Here is a 20,561-nt window from a genome sequence, read left to right as displayed (position 1 = left end):
CAACCAGTCAACATCATCATTGGTAAGTAGCAAATAGGGTTCGGGTTCCAAAAATCAGAAGTACCACTTTAAACTACTTACCAGCTTTAAACTACTTACCAGCTTTCAAAACATGCATTTTTTTTGTCACCCCATCCAACCTTGTCGCCAGGTTCAACGACAGCGACCAGTTCAAAGACCCGGACCTGTACTCAGACAAGTCGGACCGGGAGGGCGAGCCGGATCACGAGGAGTCGGACCCGGAAGGCCTGGAGAAGAGCGAGGAGAGTGACAGTGACACGTCGGAACGTCAGGACGACTCCTACATCGACCTGGACCCCAACGAAAACCTGCGGGAAACCCCTTACCTGGAGCAGTCCCACGAGGAGCTGGGAGAGGTAGGGGACCACAGACAGATGGACCACAGACAGACGGAGGCACATTTATTCAGACTGAGATTTTATCAAAGTATTTTACAGAAATTTCCAAAATAGGTAAATCTGTTATACCAAGGCAACAAATCCAAGAATGCAGAGAACTTGTGGTGCATTTGTAGAGAGCGTTCTTCCCAAGTTGTGTGAACTGTGATATTGTGGACATCTGTTCAGGTCACAAGTCATATCGTACAGTCACACATCACAATCACATATCACAATCACACATCACAATCACACATCACAATCACACATCACAATCACACATCACAATCACACATCACAATCACACATCACAGTCACACATCACAAAGTATTTTGTATTGTTTGGTGTTGTACACTATTCTTTTATGTTAGATTAGCGATGTCTAGAACATCAAGTGACAAGTAGTATGTCAGTGTTTAGTAGGGGTGTCACGATATTTCGTCGCACGATATATCGCGATATCGAAACCTCACAATATGCGTATCGTCAGAAAAAAATATCGTAAAAAAAAAAAAAAAAAATTTTGCTCCTGAATAATAATACAACAAATTTAGTAGAATCAACACGCATGAGTGAGGGGGTAGACTACTACTGGCATGGCAAAACAGCTCAAGGGGTACATAAGATTACATAAGTTTAGGGACCATTGAGCATGAGTTATTTAAGAAATAGATTGTATACTTTATTTTTCTTTCACCATGCAACAAACATTTAGTGTGTGACAGTGTGACACATTCAAGAGAAGCATTATCTTCCATGTTGTTTTATAGTTATTATAATAACAATTTCCAAAAACAGCATTTGTTTTGTATTTTGTGTATTTCAAATGAAAGACTATTTTTCCAGTATTTTCCCAGGGCTCCCTTGAAAAGAGGTTTCGATTTCAACGGGACTCACATGGTTAAATAAATGATAAATAAATACATAAAAATGATTTACTTTTGTTAAAAAGAATATTGTTAAAATATCGTATCGTATCGTTATCGTGAAACCAATATCGTGTATCGTATCGTATCGTGAAATTAGTGTATCGTGACACCCCTAGTGTTTAGTCTCTGTATGTAGTATGTCAGTGTTTAGTCTCTGTATATGTACGGTATCAAAGAAAGTGAAGGAGGATGTCTCTAACTTGCAGCTGTGTGTCTCCTTCTCAGGCAGGTGAAGCCTCCCAGACAGAGACGGTGTCAGAGGAGAACAAATCTCTGATCTGGACCCTGCTGAAGCAGGTCCGACCCGGCATGGACCTCTCCAAGGTGGTGCTGCCCACATTCATCCTGGAGCCAAGGTCCTTTCTTGACAAACTCTCTGACTACTACTACCACGCCGACTTCCTGTCCGAGTAAGACTCCACGTCCTGTCTGTCTGTACGACTTCCTGTCCGAGTAAGACTCCACGTCCTGTCTGTCTGTATGTATTGGTGGCTCAGTGGTTAGCACTGTTGCTTCACAGCAAAAAGGTTCTGGGTTCGAATAGCCTGGGTGAACCCAACCTTCAACGTGACACAGGTACAGGTGCACTGAATAACCAGGACTGTGATCTAAAATAGAAAAAAAAGGTCATTTTTCATTTGAGCTTGACTATTATTATATGAACTATTATTGTTACTTTTTCAATCCGTTGGATTTGACCAATGGTCCAATTGGTCTTTTCCTTTTCAACAATCTACTGTAACAATCTAATCTACAATATCTTTAGACATGTTATCACGGTGAATTGCTTATGTTCACTGTCTGATAGTGTCTCTTGATTTAGCTCCACTGAATAATCAGACGGTGATCTGTAGTGATCTGAATATGTGTAGTTCTAGTCGCCTGACAGATTCCACCACAGCAGAGGACACATGGGTGCTTTGATCCAACGTGTCTCACAATACAACAACACAACTAGAACTTGCTACTGGCCACTAGGATGGAAAGACAGGAGAATATAGACATGGCAGAATTGGGATTGAAGAGAGTAGAGGTCGACCGATATGAGTTTTTCATTTTCTTTGTCTGATGAAATAAACAATAACAGATGCGACACAAAATCGCTGAATTAAATGAAGATTTATTTTACCACTAATGTTATTGTCTGCATTGTGTCTGCTTATAAATGTACAAAGGCTATCAAAAAACTCAACTGTGTAAAAAAAAACAAATAAAAACGAAATAAAATGTTAGTTCACTTTAACAGCATTTATTAGCATCTCCTTGTTTCTGAGAGAGAACGAAAATGCATAAATACATGCATAAATAAATAAACAATGTTAATGTAGTGCACACAGTAGCAGCATCTCTTTTTCCACTGACAACTTTGGCCGCGCCGCGCCATGCCATACCGTGCCATGCCATACCGTGCCATGCCATACCGCGCCATGCCATACCACGCTGATTTAGGTTTCCATTCAAAGGATGTATGTACCAAGCCGTGCCGTGATGGACCTCCTCCAGAGTGAGGCCAAAGCATGTCAGACCCGCCTCCAAGCGGGGCAGTGGTGGCCTAAAAGGTTAGAGAAGCAAGCTTGTGACCGGAAGGTCGTCGGTTCAATCCCCAGCACCGGCAAGATAAATCTGGGTGGGGAAAGTGAAAAGGCAGCGCTTGCCCCTCCCTCATTACCACCACTGAGGTGCCCTTGAGCAAGGCCCTTAACCCCAACTGCTCCAGCTGCTCAGTGGCCAGCAGATCAGACTGTGGTTGTACTGGGCAGCTTCCAGTTATGAATGTGTGTGTGAATGTGAACAGGGCTCTCTCAGTGAGACTCCTGTAGGAATAAAGAGAGCATAGAGAGCCCCAGGAACGAGTCCGGAAAACATCGATGCTAACACTTCCGGGTTCGATTTTTGAATGGGTTTTTGGCGCGATGCTTCTAATAAGGTCTCTGGGCAACGCAAGCTTAATCAAACGCGAACCAGTGTTCAGTAGGATAATCTTCACACATGAGGACCACTTTTATGAGTTTTTAAGCTTTTACGTGCCGTTAACACGTTCACTGCCATTGACGTGTTGATACGTCAAAAAAAATCCAACGGTTGACTGCCAATGACGAGTTGATACAGTACGTCAAAAAAAAAAAAAAAAAATTTGACGGTGGGACGTTGATCTAACCCTTTTACATCTCTTATATAAATATTGGAGCCACCGAACGTGTACAACCCATTCCACCGACCCACTAAGTGGCGACAGTGCTCTCCAGACTAGAGGAAGCCAAGCAAAAAGCAGTGTGAGGAAGCCATTCTCATGAAAATGGATTGGCGAAAACGCTTTCGCTTTCGCGCTTGGGAGCTGGCGGTGGGGGATTGCAAATTTGCATAATAGATTATGGGTGCAACACACTTTGAAACACCAGCAGAAAGGAATCGCAAGCAGCTTCATTCCAGCTGAGCTCACAACCGAAAACGAACGAGCCTCATTCTCATACTGTAGGCGAAAACGCTTTCGCGCTGGTGCACACGGGCGCACAACGGTGGGGGGTTCCAAAAATAGACTGGGTGCAAAACACACTTTGAAACACGCAGCATAAAGCCTAGAATCGCACAAAGCTTCATCAAAGCTCTCAACCGAAAACCCAAGAAACGAGCAGCCCCATCCAGACTCGCCGACGAGGGGGCCGCCAGGGAGGGAGGCTGCTCAAACTCGCAGCAGCAGCAGCAGCAGCAGAAAACTCGCTTGTGACAAACGCTGCTGAAAGCCACCAGAGACACGCCCACGGAGGGAGGAGTTTGAAGGAGAGGGGGTTCAGAACTATATTGTTTAGATGTCTGATGTCTCACTGATGCCAAAAATAAATGGTTAAAGTGACTGTTCTGCCTGTTTGATTGAATTTCACAAAACTGCGATTATCTCAGCTTTCAGTCTCAGACGCTGAAACCATGCTGTACTCAACGGCTAATATCTACATAACTACTAACTCTACAAACTAACTCTTTTAGACAGAGAAAGCACACATTCTATTACCGTAGTTCTTTTGAGATATTTTGTGTTCACAAAATCTTAGCAGAAAAGAATCCTCGGCTCTTGAAAGATGAGCCAGAATCCTCAAAAAAAACCTCTGGCAGAAGCTACCTACAGTAAAAAAAAACGGCTGGCAGTGAATGTGTTAAAAGGGCGGCTAGCTAGCAAACGGCTAAATGAGACTACACTGTTGAGTCGACGGGGATATTATACGTCAATAACGTCATCACTTCAAAGGACGAACACTGAAATTCCCTTCCCTCACCTGATTCAGCCCAGGGTAATCAGTGACACAGCAGCGCACACATCAACAACACTCCAGGTTGAGTGCTGATGTGACGGGGAAGCCTATGCGACACTGTGTGTAGTTCTGGATTAGCTTAGCACGAGCTTTTTACTTCTAGGGCTCGCATTTACGCTTAACTCATTGAGTGCCATGGACGTCCTTCGACGTCCAATTAAATAGTGACGTAGAGTGCCACGGACGTCCTTCGACGTCCAATGCGTTTTTTGACGGTGGGACGTCGATCAAAGCCTTCCGCAGCTCCTGTACAACTATAGTAGCTATTGGAGGTCTATAACCTATTTTACAGAACCCTTAGGTGGCGACAGTGCTCTCCAGATTACAGAAATGTCAGGAATACACAGCCTGAAATAGCCTTGATCAAAGAGAACCCGCTCATGCTGCAGTCCAGAGCCATGTAGATTGTTCTGGCTGCAACTGACGGTGCGTGCGAACACAGTCAATCCGCGCACACAACTGAGTCCTTCTGCCTCTGTCTGTCTGTCAGCATAGTTTCTCCACATGATTAGCCGCTAGAAAAGCAGCAGCGCGACACTGAAAAGCCAAACCTTTCACTGCAGTCCGCGTGTGGCTTCTCCATGTTGCGCTGCCTGGGAGGCGGCGCACCAAAAGCATTCCGAAAATAGACGCTTGGTGCGAGGCTGTGTGTTACTAGTGTGGGGAGGAGTTTTCAGCTGAGGGGGGGGAGGGGGGTGGGGCACGCAGGGCAGGACACAACTACACCACATCACTACATCAGAAAATATTATCTAGAGTCAGTGAATGTGCTTGAAATGCTGCATTTCACAAAAGGCTGAATATCTCAGCTTATAATTTGAAATGCCTGAAAACGCTGAAAACAACCTATCTTCTCCGGCTCATAACTAAAGAACGGAAAATGGTATCAATAAACTTTTTTTTGCTGATGATACAATAGAGTCTCCTTGTTCTTTTTGCGTGTTCGGTGTTTACATAGTAATATCACACAATATTCTGTGGGCCTCGAGAAATCACTGAAAACGCTCTGAAAACTCTGGCACTGGGAGCGTCCGTTCTCCAAAAGTGGCTGGCACTCAATGAGTTAAAAACTCGTGAAAGTGGTCCTCATGCGTCAAGATTATCCGGCTGAACACTGGTTCGCGTTTGATTAAGCTTGCGTTGCCCAGAGACCTTATTTGAAGCATCGCGGCAAAAACCCATTCAAAAATCCCATAGGCAGAAACAATGACGAACCAGGAAGTCCGGGACTTCCGCATTCCGACTACAAAAACACGTCATCCCTGCGGCTCTCTATTGCTCTCAGTGAGACTCCCCCTGTAGGAATAAAGGTCAAAAAACAAAAAGGCGGGCTGCCCGCTTGCATCCATGACGCTTCCCCTTCTCCCCCTCAGAGCGGAGCCAAACTATGTCTGTGCAGAGAGCAGAGAGACAGACATTTTGAAAAGCCTCAGTACTTTTGCAGCTTCTAACTGAATCTCTGTGGTTTGAAGTTGAGTTTCTCTCCTGTGTTTTTGTACTTTCACATATCTGCTTCATTTGACCCTTTACTCGGTTACTGCTGAGCTGATGAAAGCATTTCCTGCTGCTACTCCTTCTTACTACATGTTTTCCACCGACAAACTAACGAAAGGCATTTACTTTATTTTTTCATTTTATTTTGAAGGAGTGAAACAGAAATGCAATGTTTATCCACCGTTTCAGCTGTGACTCTTGACACAGCCATACTGCTGCTGCTACTTCTGCGTCTCGACGACAAGCGCGTCATTAAAGACACACCTTCGAAGCCCTGTTACTGTATAATGGAAACACAAATCCAAGCCGTGCGAAGCCAGCGTTCTGTATGGAAAAAGGCCATGAGTGTGAGTTCCAAATTCCAATCATGGAAGTTTGAAACCCTCATTAGTGTTTTGCTTGCACCTGTGTTTACCCTGCCTTTTCGACACAAAATGGCCCCCGTGAGAAGGGTCTATAGAGAGCCGCAGGGATGACGTATTTTTGTAGTCAGAACGCGGAAGTCCCGGACTTCCTGGTTCTACACTGTTTCTGTCTATGGGATTTTTGAATGGGTTTTTGCCGCGATGCTTCAAATACGGTCTCTGGGCAACGCAAGATTAATCAAACGCGAACCAGAGTTCAGTCGGATAATCTTCACACATGAGGACCACTTTCATGCGTTTTGTAGCGTAAATGCGAGCCCTAGAAGTAAATAGCTCGAGCTAAGCTAATCCAGAACTACACACTGTCGCATAGGCTTCCACATCACGTCAGCACTCAACCTGGACTGTTGTTGATGTGTGCACTGATTACCCCGGGCTGAACGGGCTGAACCAGGTGAGGGAAAGAGAATTTCCGTGTTCGTCCTTTGAAGTGGTGACGTTATTGACGTATACTGTATATCCCCATCGACTCAACAGTGTAGTCTCATTTAGCCGTTTGCTAGCTAGCCGCCCTTTTTACGGCACGTAAAAGCTTCAACACTTATAAAAGTGGTCCTCGTGTGTGAAGATGATATTACTAAACACTGGTTCGCGTTTGATTAAGCCAGCGTTGCCCAGAGAGATTATTAGAAGCATCGTGCCAAAAACCCATTCAAAACTCCCATAGGCGAAAACAGTGAAGAATCAGCACTGTTAGCATAGATGATTTCCGGAGTCGTTCCTGCGGCTCTCTATTGGGGCCATGCTCTATCCATTGAGTAACTTGTACAGGAGTCTAGTCTAAGCTGTGGCTGTAACGTTTCCCTCTCAGGGCGGCAGTGGAAGAGAACGCCTACAACCGCATGAAGAAGGTGGTGAAGTGGTACATCTCTGGATTTTACAAGAAGCCACAGGTCAGGATGAGGCTGGCTAGCTGAAAGCACATGTAGATGTCTACATAATACTCTGTATTTAATATGTTATCATTGAGACATTTTCCATCTTGGTTTCCAAATCACAGGGGTTGAAGAAGCCTTACAACCCCATTATTGGAGAGATGTACCGCTGCATGTGGCTCCACCAGAAGACCAGCAGCAAGACCTTCTACATCGCAGAGCAGGTAACAGCCACACTGCACGAGATGGGCCATGATCATACACTGTAGAAGAATATGGACTTAGCCAGCATGACATCACCCATTGGTTTGTGGACTTCAGTTCTGAAGCCTCCAATTTGGCGTTTGGACCGTCGCCATCTTTCCCCCTTTTTTTTGACGCAGAACTAGCTAGCATGAGACCAGGGCTTTCCCACAGAGCCACAGCAGCTAGCATGAGACCAGGGCTTTCCCACAGAGCCACAGCAGCTAGCGTGAGACCAGGGCTTTCCCACAGAGCCACAGCAGCTAGCGTGAGACCAGGGCTTTCCCACAGAGCCACAGCAGCTAGCATGAGACCAGGGCTTTCCCACAGAGCCACAGCAGCTAGCGTGAGACCAGGGCTTTCCCACAGAGCCACAGCAGCTAGCATGAGACCAGGGCTTTCCCACAGAGCCACAGCAGCTAGCATGAGACCAGGGCTTTCCCACAGAGCCACAGCAGCTAGCGTGAGACCAGGGCTTTCCCACAGAGCCACAGCAGCTAGCATGAGACCAGGGCTTTCCCACAGAGCCACAGCAGCTAGCATGAGACCAGGGCTTTCCCACAGAGCCACAGTAGCTAGCATGAGTCCAGGTCTTTCCCACAGAGCCACAACAGCTAGCGTGAGACCAGGGCTTTCCCACAGAGCCACAGCAGCTAGCATGAGACCAGGGCTTTCCCACAGAGCCACAGCAGCTAGCATGAGACCAGGGCTTTCCCACAGAGCCACAGCAGCTAGCATGAGACCAGGGCTTTCCCACAGAGCCACAGCAGCTAGCGTGAGACCAGGTCTTTCCCACAGAGCCACAACAGCTAGCGTGAGACCAGGGCTTTCCCACAGAGCCACAGCATGAGACCAGGGCTTTCCCACAGAGCCACAGCAGCTAGCATGAGACCAGGGCTTTCCCACAGAGCCACAGCAGCTAGCATGAGACCAGGGCTTTCCCACAGAGCCACAGTAGCTAGCGTGAGACCAGGGCTTTCCCACAGAGCCACAGCATGAGACCAGGGCTTTCCCACAGAGCCACAGCGCCGCCTGCATTTGGGCCGTGATTGGCCCAAATGCCAATCACTTCGGCATTGGCTTCATTTTTCAGCCGCATATACGTTTAGTTTCAGCAAAGCGATCCCATTGGTCAAAGATTTGTTCTCACTGATAATTCCCATTCAAAAGTGGTGACTGTTTATTTTTCAGACAGATCATTTTGTCGTGAGCTGTATTTGCCTCTCTGAGTGGGTTTGTCTGCGCTCTCCCTACAGGTATCCCATCATCCACCGGTGTCGGCCTTCTACGTCAGCAACAGGAAGGACGGATTCTGCCTCAGTGGCAGCATCCTGGCCAAGTCCAAATTCTACGGTACACACACACACACACACACACACACACACACACACAATTGAAATCCAGATCATTTCACCAGCAAGTAACCCTAAAACCTTAACATTTATTTGGTTTGGCTGTCTGGGTAGTGTAGCGGTAGATTCCCTGCCAACCAACACGAGGGTTGCAGGTTCAAGCCCCCGGTTTGGTCGGGTGTCCATACAATTTTAATTTGAACATGTTTTAAGGACACTGAAGGATTCAAAAAGCATGGTCTCTGCCACACAGCATGTCCACCTATTACTGAAGCATGGTCTCTACCACACAGCATGTCCACCTATTACTGAAGCATGGTCTCTACCACACAGCATGTCCACCTATTACTGAAGCATGGTCTCTACCACACAGCATGTCCACCTATTACTGAAGCATGGTCTCTGCCACACAGCATGTCCACCTATTACTGAAGCATGGTCTCTACCACACAGCATGTCCACCTATTACTGAAGCATGGTCTCTGCCACACATCATGTCCACCTATTACTGTAGAGACACAATCCAATTGACATATATATTTGGCACCTACTGTACTGTAACATTCACGTGAACTCACATTTCATTTCGTTCTTCGTTCCCGTCTGGCCTGAAGCCTTCACAACAGTCTTTGCGGTGGGCGGAAGTTGGGCGGGTGTACTTGCCTTGACAGACAACTCCTTCAGCCAATCAGCGTTGGATCCAGTCAAACCCAAATCCACTCTGGAGAACGGCAAAAAACATATTTTCCGCCCCGAGAAACTCCGCTGTTGCATACTCCTGTACTTGTTTAATTGTTGTAATTGAGTCTATTTCTGCAATAACTGCACTTTATGGCTGTTTAAACGAGACGAACATTGACATTGCTCCTCGAGGCGGACAGGCAAGGAGGCGGCCATTACTGTTTTGCTAGACTCAGTTCTCAGTCTCTATCCGCTCACCAAACGTCTGGGAGCCGAGACTACTGTTTTGCTCGAGACGTTCTGATTGGCCGGTTACGATGTCAGTTAGAAGGCGGGTCGCTGATTGGCCCGACTGCTTTGCAGTTTCTGCAGAAAGCCCTCCCAGAGTTGAGGCCAGACGGTCCCGCAGAACCAAATGAAATGTGAGTTCACGTGACCGGCTGGTTTACCAGCCTACTGTAAAATTAGATATGAGTTATATCTGGATTCTATTATTATATTTAGTCATGATTATTCACATTGTGTTATAGAACTACCTTAGTAATCCAGCGTTCCGCTTTTTTTTTATCTCCCTCCAAAAATAAACTGCCAACACCAGAGATGACGATTTGAAAATACAGCTCTCACATTGGTCGTTCTATATATTTTAATATCTATTTTCTCTGCTTATTTGTGTTTTTGACTTCTTGTATATACACAAACGGCTGGAAAACACCAGCATTTCAAAAAGTGTCTGACATTCCCGACACAAACTAAACAGACAGTAGTTAGGTTGCTTTGCCATTGAAGCCCCTCGATGATGATTGTCTGCATTGGAAATTAACATTCAAGTGTCTTACGTGTTTTCAGGAAACTCCCTGTCGGCCATATTGGACGGGGAGGCGCGGCTCAGCTTTCTGAACCGAGGAGAGGACTATGTGATGAACATGCCCTACGCTCACTGTAAAGGTCAGTGAGGACTATGTGATGAACATGCCCTACGCTCACTGTAAAGGTCAGTGAGGACTATGTGATGAACATGCCCTACGCTCACTGTAAAGGTCAGTGAGGACTATGTGATGAACATGCCCTACGCTCACTGTAAAGGTCAGTGAGGACTATGTGATGAACATGCCCTACGCTCACTGTAAAGGTCAGTGAGGACTATGTGATGAACATGCCCTACGCTCACTGTAAAGGTCAGTGAGGACTATGTGATGAACATGCCCTACGCTCACTGTAAAGGTCAGTGAGGACTATGTGATGAACATGCCCTACGCTCACTGTAAAGGTCAGAGAGGACTATGTGATGAACATGCCCTACGCTCACTGTAAAGGTCAGTGAGGACTATGTGATGAACATGCCCTACGCTCACTGTAAAGGTCAGTGAGGACTATGTGATGAACATGCCCTACGCTCACTGTAAAGGTCAGAGAGGACTATGTGATGAACATGCCCTACGCTCACTGTAAAGGTCAGTGAGGACTATGTGATGAACATGCCCTACGCTCACTGTAAAGGTCAGAGAGGACTATGTGATGAACATGCCCTACGCTCACTGTAAAGGTCGGTAAAGGCTTCCACCCTCTGGACCATATCTTATGCCCAGTGCAAGTGCAAGGGCAAGCGTTATCATGCTAGTTTCTACACGATAAATGTTTCTCTAGAATTTCCAAACTCATTGTCATCACAACTTTGTTTTTATTTTGTTAACGTCTAGTTTTCATTCGTGAAAAAGGGTCGTTTTAGTGTAGTTTTAGCTTGAGTTTTAGTCAACGAAATGAACACTGCTCCACGGTGTATTTTATAGAAAAAGAAGAGAGGCAAACCAGTGGTAAAAGTGGAGGCTATCAGGAGCATCTGGGAGCTTGAGTGTGTTTGTGTGTGGCAGGCATCCTGTACGACACCATGACTCTGAAGTGTGTTTGTGTGTGGCAGGCATCCTGTACGGCACCATGACTCTGTGTGTGTTTGTGTGTGGCAGGCATCCTGTACGACACCATGACTCTGTGTGTGTTTGTGTGTGGCAGGCATCCTGTACGGCAGCATGACTCTGTGTGTGTTTGTGTGTGGCAGGCATCCTGTATGACACCATGACTCTGTGTGTGTTTGTGTGTGGCAGGCATCCTGTATGACACCATGACCCTGAAGTGTGTTTGTGTGTGGCAGGCATCCTGTATGACCCCATGACTCTGTGTGTGTTTGTGTGTGGCAGGCATCCTGTACGACACCATGACTCTGTGTGTGTTTGTGTGTGGCAGGCATCCTGTATGACACCATGACTCTGTGTGTGTTTGTGTGTGGCAGGCATCCTGTACGACACCATGACTCTGTGTGTGTTTGTGTGTGGCAGGCATCCTGTATGACACCATGACTCTGTGTGTGTTTGTGTGTGGCAGGCATCCTGTATGACACCATGACTCTGTGTGTGTTTGTGTGTGGCAGGCATCCTGTACGACACCATGACTCTGTGTGTGTTTGTGTGTGGCAGGCATCCTGTACGACACCATGACTCTGAAGTGTGTTTGTGTGTGGCAGGCATCCTGTATGACACCATGACTCTGTGTGTGTTTGTGTGTGGCAGGCATCCTGTATGACACCATGACTCTGTGTGTGTTTGTGTGTGGCAGGCATCCTGTATGACACCATGACTCTGTGTGTGTTTGTGTGTGGCAGGCATCCTGTATGACACCATGACTCTGTGTGTGTTTGTGTGTGGCAGGCATCCTGTATGACACCATGACTCTGTGTGTGTTTGTGTGTGGCAGGCATCCTGTACGACACCATGACTCTGTGTGTGTTTGTGTGTGGCAGGCATCCTGTACGACACCATGACTCTGAAGTGTGTTTGTGTGTGGCAGGCATCCTGTATGACACCATGACTCTGAAGTGTGTTTGTGTGTGGCAGGCATCCTGTATGACACCATGACTCTGTGTGTGTTTGTGTGTGGCAGGCATCCTGTATGACACCATGACTCTGTGTGTGTGTGTTTGTGTGTGGCAGGCATCCTGTATGACACCATGACTCTGTGTGTGTTTGTGTGTGGCAGGCATCCTGTATGACACCATGACTCTGTGTGTGTTTGTGTGTGGCAGACATCCTGTATGGCACCATGACTCTGTGTGTGTTTGTGTGTGGCAGGCATCCTGTATGACACCATGACTCTGTGTGTGTTTGTGTGTGGCAGGCATCCTGTACGACACCATGACTCTGTGTGTGTTTGTGTGTGGCAGGCATCCTGTATGACACCATGACTCTGAAGTGTGTTTGTGTGTGGCAGGCATCCTGTATGACACCATGACTCTGTGTGTGTTTGTGTGTGGCAGGCATCCTGTATGACACCATGACTCTGTGTGTGTTTGTGTGTGGCAGGCATCCTGTATGACACCATGACTCTGTGTGTGTTTGTGTGTGGCAGGCATCCTGTATGACACCATGACTCTGTGTGTGTTTGTGTGTGGCAGGCATCCTGTATGGCACCATGACTCTGGAGCTGGCTGGTCAGATCACCATCACTTGTGAGAAGACAGGCTACAGCGCGCAGCTCGAGTTCAAACTCAAGGTACACACACACACACACACACACAGACACACCCACACACAACACCACTGGCCTCCACTTCTCACTTTCAAATGATGGTGCTTATTCAAGAATAGTTGACGACTTCAGTCCTTGGTTGGTAGAAGGTAGGGATGCACCGATATAAACGTTTTGCATGATACCGACAACTATTAACATTGCTGTTATGGCCAATAACCGATATTTACCGATGTGGATCTGATATGATGATACTGAAATACATGTGTAATCACTGTCAAGTAATGCCTTTCTTTATTTCCAAAACATTTGGAAGAGCCTATAAATCAGACCTGGGCATTATGAGGCCCGGGGGCCAGAACCATGATGGTTCTGTCTAAAACAATAACAAGCAGTGGAGGACTCGCACACAGAACTATAGACAAGACAAAGCAAACGTTTCAGTCCTAGTTGGACTATCGTCAGTGCAGTCACTGTCTAAAACAAACCACACTACTTACAGTATGAAGCTAAAAAGAAAATCACCAGATAACCTAAATTGGCTGTTTGGAGTGATTTTCAATATAATAAATGCTGAATAAGTGCACAGCATGTTTTCTGTGATTTAATCTAGTGATAAAAGTATAGGTTACGGAATGATTTTTTTTGGCCCCCGGCAACAATCTGGGTTTCTCATGTGGCCCCCCCAAGGAAAAATAATTGCCCACCCCTGCTATAAATCATAGATTTACCACATTGTTTCCTCTATGAAGATTTCGGCCAATACCGATAACCAATCTTAACATTGCTGTTATTTTGCACATGGCTCAGATACCGATATACTAAAAATGACTAGCAAGGGCTGATCCTGATATTGCCGATATATCGTGCATCCCTTGCAGAAGGATAGGACTTTTCTGTTGACTAAGGAACTTCCATTCACCTTTCGGAAATGAACTGTTTGTGTATTCTTAAACCAACAAAATGGACACCTGTAGGAGGGGTAAAAAGTTGTCTCGCTCTCTTTCTGCCATTACCAATCCCATGCCATTACCATCCCTCTCCCTCTCCACCCCCCGCATCACCATTCACACACTCATCTGCATCACTCCTTCATGATCTAGCGGCAGGTACAGTACACATAAGTACAGTACATGTACACAGAGGGGAGAAACACCTTCATGTCCATTTAAAATACTGTTTAGTAGGTGTGGGAATCGCCGAGTAACTCACGATACGATACTATTGCGATACTCGGCTTTCAGTAACGATGGTATCACGATACAGCGATTCTGCGATAATCGATACATTGCAAAGAAATTTCATCTGCGATACATCAACTGAAGAGGAAAAGATAGCCCTAAAAAGCAGAGCCGTGTGAGAAGAGTTGCGACATCTCCATTCACTCCAATGGACCAGTTTTTTACTCTCAAGAGTTCCAGGAAGTAAGGTCCTGGATTAAGCAGCACTGTCGAGTTGCAGCAAAATGGACAGTTTGTGATGTACTCTGAAAGTTTTTATTTTTTCTTGAATCAAATTGTACATTATCAGCTTTATTATAGCATGCAAAAGCAGCGCGAGACCCATTCCTGGCTGTTCATCCTCTCTCTCTAGAGGACACTACTAAAAAGGAAACGTCAGGAATTATGTATTTATTCGTAGAATTGACATGAGACAATGTAGAACAAAGTGCAGACTTCATATTGCCTTTTTAACACACACTGACTGCAGCTTGTTCACGTGTGAAGTCAACATGTTTAAAGGAAGGATACAAAAGAATTAAGTTGACAGAAAAAAAGCATGCAAAAGATCACAATGTGGTATCACGATACGGCAGCCAATGTATCGATAATGTATCGCACCTGGGTGATACATGGCCATACCTTACCGGGCATAACAGTAATCTACAGTTTGCTGACGTCACATAGTATTATCAAATTTCTACCCCATTTCAACCAATCATATCACAACATGATAACACAACCAGCTCAGTGGCCTTGTGGTCTGAGTGTCCGCCCTGAGACTGGGAGGTCGTGAGTTCGATCCCCGGCCGAGTCATACCAAAGACTATAAAAATGGGACCCATTTGCCTCCCTGCTTGGCACTCAGCATCAAAGGGTTGGAATTGGGGGGTTAAATCACCATGTGATTTCCGAGCGCGGCGCACGCTGCTGCTCACCGCTCCCCCAGGGGATGGGTCAAATGCGGAGAACAAATTTCACACATTGTGTGACAATCAGTGGGACTTTACCTTTACCTTTACTTTACTTTACATGGCAGCTGTCAATCAATCTTCATTTCAGGAGAATTTGATCCTCCAAATGAAGCAGAAAATGGCGCCTAGTGTCTGTAATCTGGCAGAATTTCTAGCCCATAAACTAACTAGGCTACTAACTTGGCCAATTGTCTGTAACATACAAAATAAAGCAAACGGTAATGTCCAAGAATGCAAAGAAATGTAACTGGCTCGTTAAACTCGCATTCCAGGATAACGTTATCTAAGGGGTCTCCCTTCGGAGATTCCAGGCGGGCAGGCAGCACTCATGCATCGGATTGTCCGCTCCGCTCCACACAGAAGCAGCTGGCTGCCTGGTACTCTGTGGATCCCACTCACGTAGCACCACAACACGCTGAATCCCACTTGATTTGCTCAGTGGCCTTGTGGTTTGAGTGTCAGCCCTGAGACTGGGAGGTTGTGAGTTCGATCCCTGGCCGAGTCATACCAAAGACTATAGAAATCGGAGCCATTTGCCTCCCTGCTTGGCACTCAGCATCAAAAGGGTTGGAATTGGGGGGTTAGATCACCATGTGATTCCCGAGCGCGGCACTGCTGCCGCTCACCGCTCCCCCAGGGGATGGGTCAAATGCGGAGAACAAATTTCGCACACTCAGGTGTGTGACAATCATTGGGACTTTACCTTTACTTTGACTTTACTTTACCTTTGGAGGTGGAACACGCCATGATTGGCCAAAGCCAAATCCAGTCCCCAGAATTGTCAAATCAAATCATCGACACACTATTATGCTCCACCTCTAAACCCTGTCATCTCAGACAAGATTTGTTTTCAGACTCTGAAACCTCTCCGACCCTTGACCCTCGACCCTCGACCCTCGCGCTACTTGCGTTCAATTGGATTCATCTCATCTTTAACCTACTATACCTCTGCGGGTCCGTAAAGGGACAATTACCCCCAAAAAATCAAAAATACATATTTTTTCTCTTACCTGTACAGTAGTGCAATTTATTGATCTATCCATGTAGATTGTTTTGGTGTTAGTTGCAGTTTTGGAGATATCGGCCGTAGAGATGTCTGCTTTCTCTCCAATACAATGAACCTGGATGGCACTCAGCTTGTCAGCTCAAAGCGCAGGAACAAATCAACAGCAATGTATCTTTCTTCCAACTGAACTACACCAGCTAGCTGCTAGTGTAGTCGGTTCAAAAGAAAATAGTTTTGAAACTGCTCACAACAACAAGGTCTGTGGATTATCTTGAGCAACCGGGTCATGATTACTGGAAAGAGACATTGCTGTTGTGTTTGTTTTTCTTGTGGGTTTGAGCACCACAAGCTGAGTACATTATATTGAAGGCAGACATCTCTATGGCTCCAAAACTACACTAAATGTGTGTAATACAGAACAGGGTCGGTAGTACAATATGCAAAACATTGCCCTCATATCTGCTTGACTAAACATAAACAAGTTATATATTTTGCTTTCTGAACCTGCAGTTACCCTGCAATTAAAGCTACATTACCACCTTGAATTCCTCTAGTATGTGGAAAAGTGCACCATCATCAAGTCACTAGCAAGATATGACAGATAGAAAACTAACATACATGTCGTCCTGCTCTAAGATTCTACAGGATTAAACTAGCATACATGCTGTCCTGCTCTAAGATTCTACAGGATTAAACTAACATACATGCTGTCCTGCTCTAAGATTCTACAGGATTAAACTAACATACATGCTGTCCTGCTCTAAGATTCTACAGGATTAAACTAGCATACATGCTGTCCTGCTCTAAGATTCTACAGGATTAAACTAACATACATGCTGTCCTGCTCTAAGATTCTACAGGATTAAACTAGCATACATGCTGTCCTGCTCTAAGATTCTACAGGATTAAACTAACATACATGTCGTCCTGCTCTAAGATTCTACAGGATTAAACTAACATACATGCTGTCCTGCTCTAAGATTCTACAGGATTAAACTAAAATACATGCTGTCCTGCTCTAAGATTCTACAGGATTAAACTAACATACATGCTGTCCTGCTCTAAGATTCTACAGGATTAAACTAGCATACATGCTTTCCTGCTCTAAGATTCTACAGGATTAAACTAACATACATGCTGTCCTGCTCTAAGATTCTACAGGATTAAACTAACATACCTGCTGTCCTGCTCTAAGATTCTACAGGATTAAACTAACATACATGCCGTCCTGCTCTAAGATTCTACAGGATTAAACTAACATACATGCTGTCCTGCTCTAAGATTCTACAGGATTAAACTAACATACATGCCGTCCTGCTCTAAGATTCTACAGGATTAAACTAACATACATGCTGTCCTGCTCTAAGATTCTACAGGATTAAACTAACATACATGCCGTCCTGCTCTAAGATTCTACAGGATTAAACTAACATACATGCTGTCCTGCTCTAAGATTCTACAGGATTAAACTAACATACATGCTGTCCTGCTCTAAGATTCTACAGGATTAAACTAACATACATGCTGTCCTGCTCTAAGATTCTACAGGATTAAACTAGCATACATGCTGTCCTGCTCTAAGATTCTACAGGATTAAACTAGCATACATGCTGTCCTGCTCTAAGATTCTACAGGATTAAACTAACATACATGCCGTCCTGCTCTAAGATTCTACAGGATTAAACTAACATACATGCTGTCCTGCTCTAAGATTCTACAGGATTAAACTAACATACATGCTGTCCTGCTCTAAGATTCTACAGGATTAAACTAGCATACATGCTGTCCTGCTCTAAGATTCTACAGGATTAAACTAGCATACATGCTGTCCTGCTCTAAGATTCTACAGGATTAAACTAACATACATGCCGTCCTGCTCTAAGATTCTACAGGATTAAACTAACATACATGCCGTCCTGCTCTAAGATTCTACAGGATTAAACTAACATACATGCTGTCCTGCTCTAAGATTCTACAGGATTAAACTAGCATACATGCTGTCCTGCTCTAAGATTCTACAGGATTAAACTAACATACATGCTGTCCTGCTCTAAGATTCTACAGGATTAAAATAACATACATGCTGTCCTGCTCTAAGATTCTACAGGATTAAACTAACATACATGCTGTCCTGCTCTAAGATTCTACAGGATTAAACTAACATACATGCTGTCCTGCTCTAAGATTCTACAGGATTAAACTAACATACATGCTGTCCTGCTCTAAGATTCTACAGGATTAAACTAACATACATGCTGTCCTGCTCTAAGATTCTACAGGATTAAACTAGCATACATGCTGTCCTGCTCTAAGATTCTACAGGATTAAACTAGCATACATGCTGTCCTACTCTAAGATTCTACAGGATTAAACTAACATACATGCTGTCCTGCTCTAAGATTCTACAGGATTAAAATAACATACATGCTGTCCTGCTCTAAGATTCTACAGGATTAAACTAACATACATGCTGTCCTGCTCTAAGATTCTACAGGATTAAACTAACATACATGCCGTCCTGCTCTAAGATTCTACAGGATTAAACTAACATACATGCTGTCCTGCTCTAAGATTCTACAGGATTAAACTAGCATACATGCTGTCCTGCTCTAAGATTCTACAGGATTAAACTAGCATACATGCTGTCCTGCTCTAAGATTCTACAGGATTAAACTAGCATACATGCTGTCCTGCTCTAAGATTCTACAGGATTAAACTAGCATACATGCTGTCCTGCTCTAAGATTCTACAGGATTAAACTAGCATACATGCTGTCCTGCTCTAAGATTCTACAGGATTAAACTAGCATACATGCTGTCCTGCTCTAAGATTCTACACGATTAAACTAGCATACATGCCGTCCTGCTCTAAGATTCTACAGGATTAAACTAACATACATGCTGTCCTGCTCTAAGATTCTACAGGATTAAACTAACATACATGCCGTCCTGCTCTAAGATTCTACAGGATTAAACTAGCATACATGCTGTCCTGCTCTAAGATTCTACAGGATTAAACTAGCATACATGCCGTCCTGCTCTAAGATTCTACAGGATTAAACTAACATACATGCTGTCCTGCTCTAAGATTCTACAGGATTAAACTAGCATACATGCTGTCCTGCTCTAAGATTCTACAGGATTAAACTAGCATACATGCTGTCCTGCTCTAAGATTCTACAGGATTAAACTAACATACATGCTGTCCTGCTCTAAGATTCTACAGGATTAAACTAACATACATGCCGTCCTGCTCTAAGATTCTACAGGATTAAACTAACATACATGCTGTCCTGCTCTAAGATTCTACAGGATTAAACTAACATACATGCTGTCCTGCTCTAAGATTCTACAGGATTAAACTAACATACATGCTGTCCTGCTCTAAGATTCTACAGGATTAAACTAACATACATGCTGTCCTGCTCTAAGATTCTACAGGATTAAACTAACATACATGCTGTCCTGCTCTAAGATTCTACAGGATTAAACTAACATACATGCCGTCCTGCTCTAAGATTCTACAGGATTAAACTAACATACATGCCGTCCTGCTCTAAGATTCTACAGGATTAAACTAACATACATGCTGTCCTGCTCTAAGATTCTACAGGATTAAACTAACATACATGCTGTCCTGCTCTAAGATTCTACAGGATTAAACTAACATACATGCTGTCCTGCTCTAAGATTCTACAGGATTAAACTAACATACATGCTGTCCTGCTCTAAGATTCTACAGGATTAAACTAACATACATGCTGTCCTGCTCTAAGATTCTACAGGATTAAACTAACATACATGCTGTCCTGCTCTAAGATTCTACAGGATTAAACTAACATACATGCTGTCCTGCTCTAAGATTCTACAGGATTAAACTAACATACATGCTGTCCTGCTCTAAGATTCTACAGGATTAAACTAACATACATGCTGTCCTGCTCTAAGATTCTACAGGATTAAACTAGCATACATGCTGTCCTGCTCTAAGATTCTACAGGATTAAACTAACATACATGCTGTCCTGCTCTAAGATTCTACAGGATTAAACTAACATACATGCTGTCCTGCTCTAAGATTCTACAGGATTAAACTAACATACATGCTGTCCTGCTCTAAGATTCTACAGGATTAAACTAA

The 20,561-nt window shown here is 44.6% G+C and overlaps 1 protein-coding gene across 1 annotated transcript in view; it reads left to right on the top strand.

Moving 5' to 3' along the window:
* Positions 1 to 20,561, top strand: part of osbpl8 (oxysterol binding protein-like 8) — a 275,193-nt gene that overhangs the window by 205,787 nt on the left and 48,845 nt on the right. Inside the window, exons 11-17 of the mRNA XM_083632091.1 lie at positions 152 to 377; positions 1,554 to 1,738; positions 7,364 to 7,445; positions 7,553 to 7,651; positions 8,927 to 9,023; positions 10,553 to 10,651; positions 13,149 to 13,246. Coding sequence (XP_083488217.1) covers positions 152 to 377; positions 1,554 to 1,738; positions 7,364 to 7,445; positions 7,553 to 7,651; positions 8,927 to 9,023; positions 10,553 to 10,651; positions 13,149 to 13,246 — 886 coding nt within the window. The remainder of the gene's footprint in view (positions 1 to 151; positions 378 to 1,553; positions 1,739 to 7,363; positions 7,446 to 7,552; positions 7,652 to 8,926; positions 9,024 to 10,552; positions 10,652 to 13,148; positions 13,247 to 20,561) is intronic.

This window comes from Poromitra crassiceps (genome assembly GCF_964638095.1).
Source record: "Poromitra crassiceps genome assembly, chromosome: 2".
In the NCBI taxonomy this organism is placed as follows: Eukaryota; Metazoa; Chordata; class Actinopteri; order Beryciformes; family Melamphaidae; genus Poromitra; species Poromitra crassiceps.
This window is presented reverse-complemented; position numbering and strand designations above follow the sequence as displayed.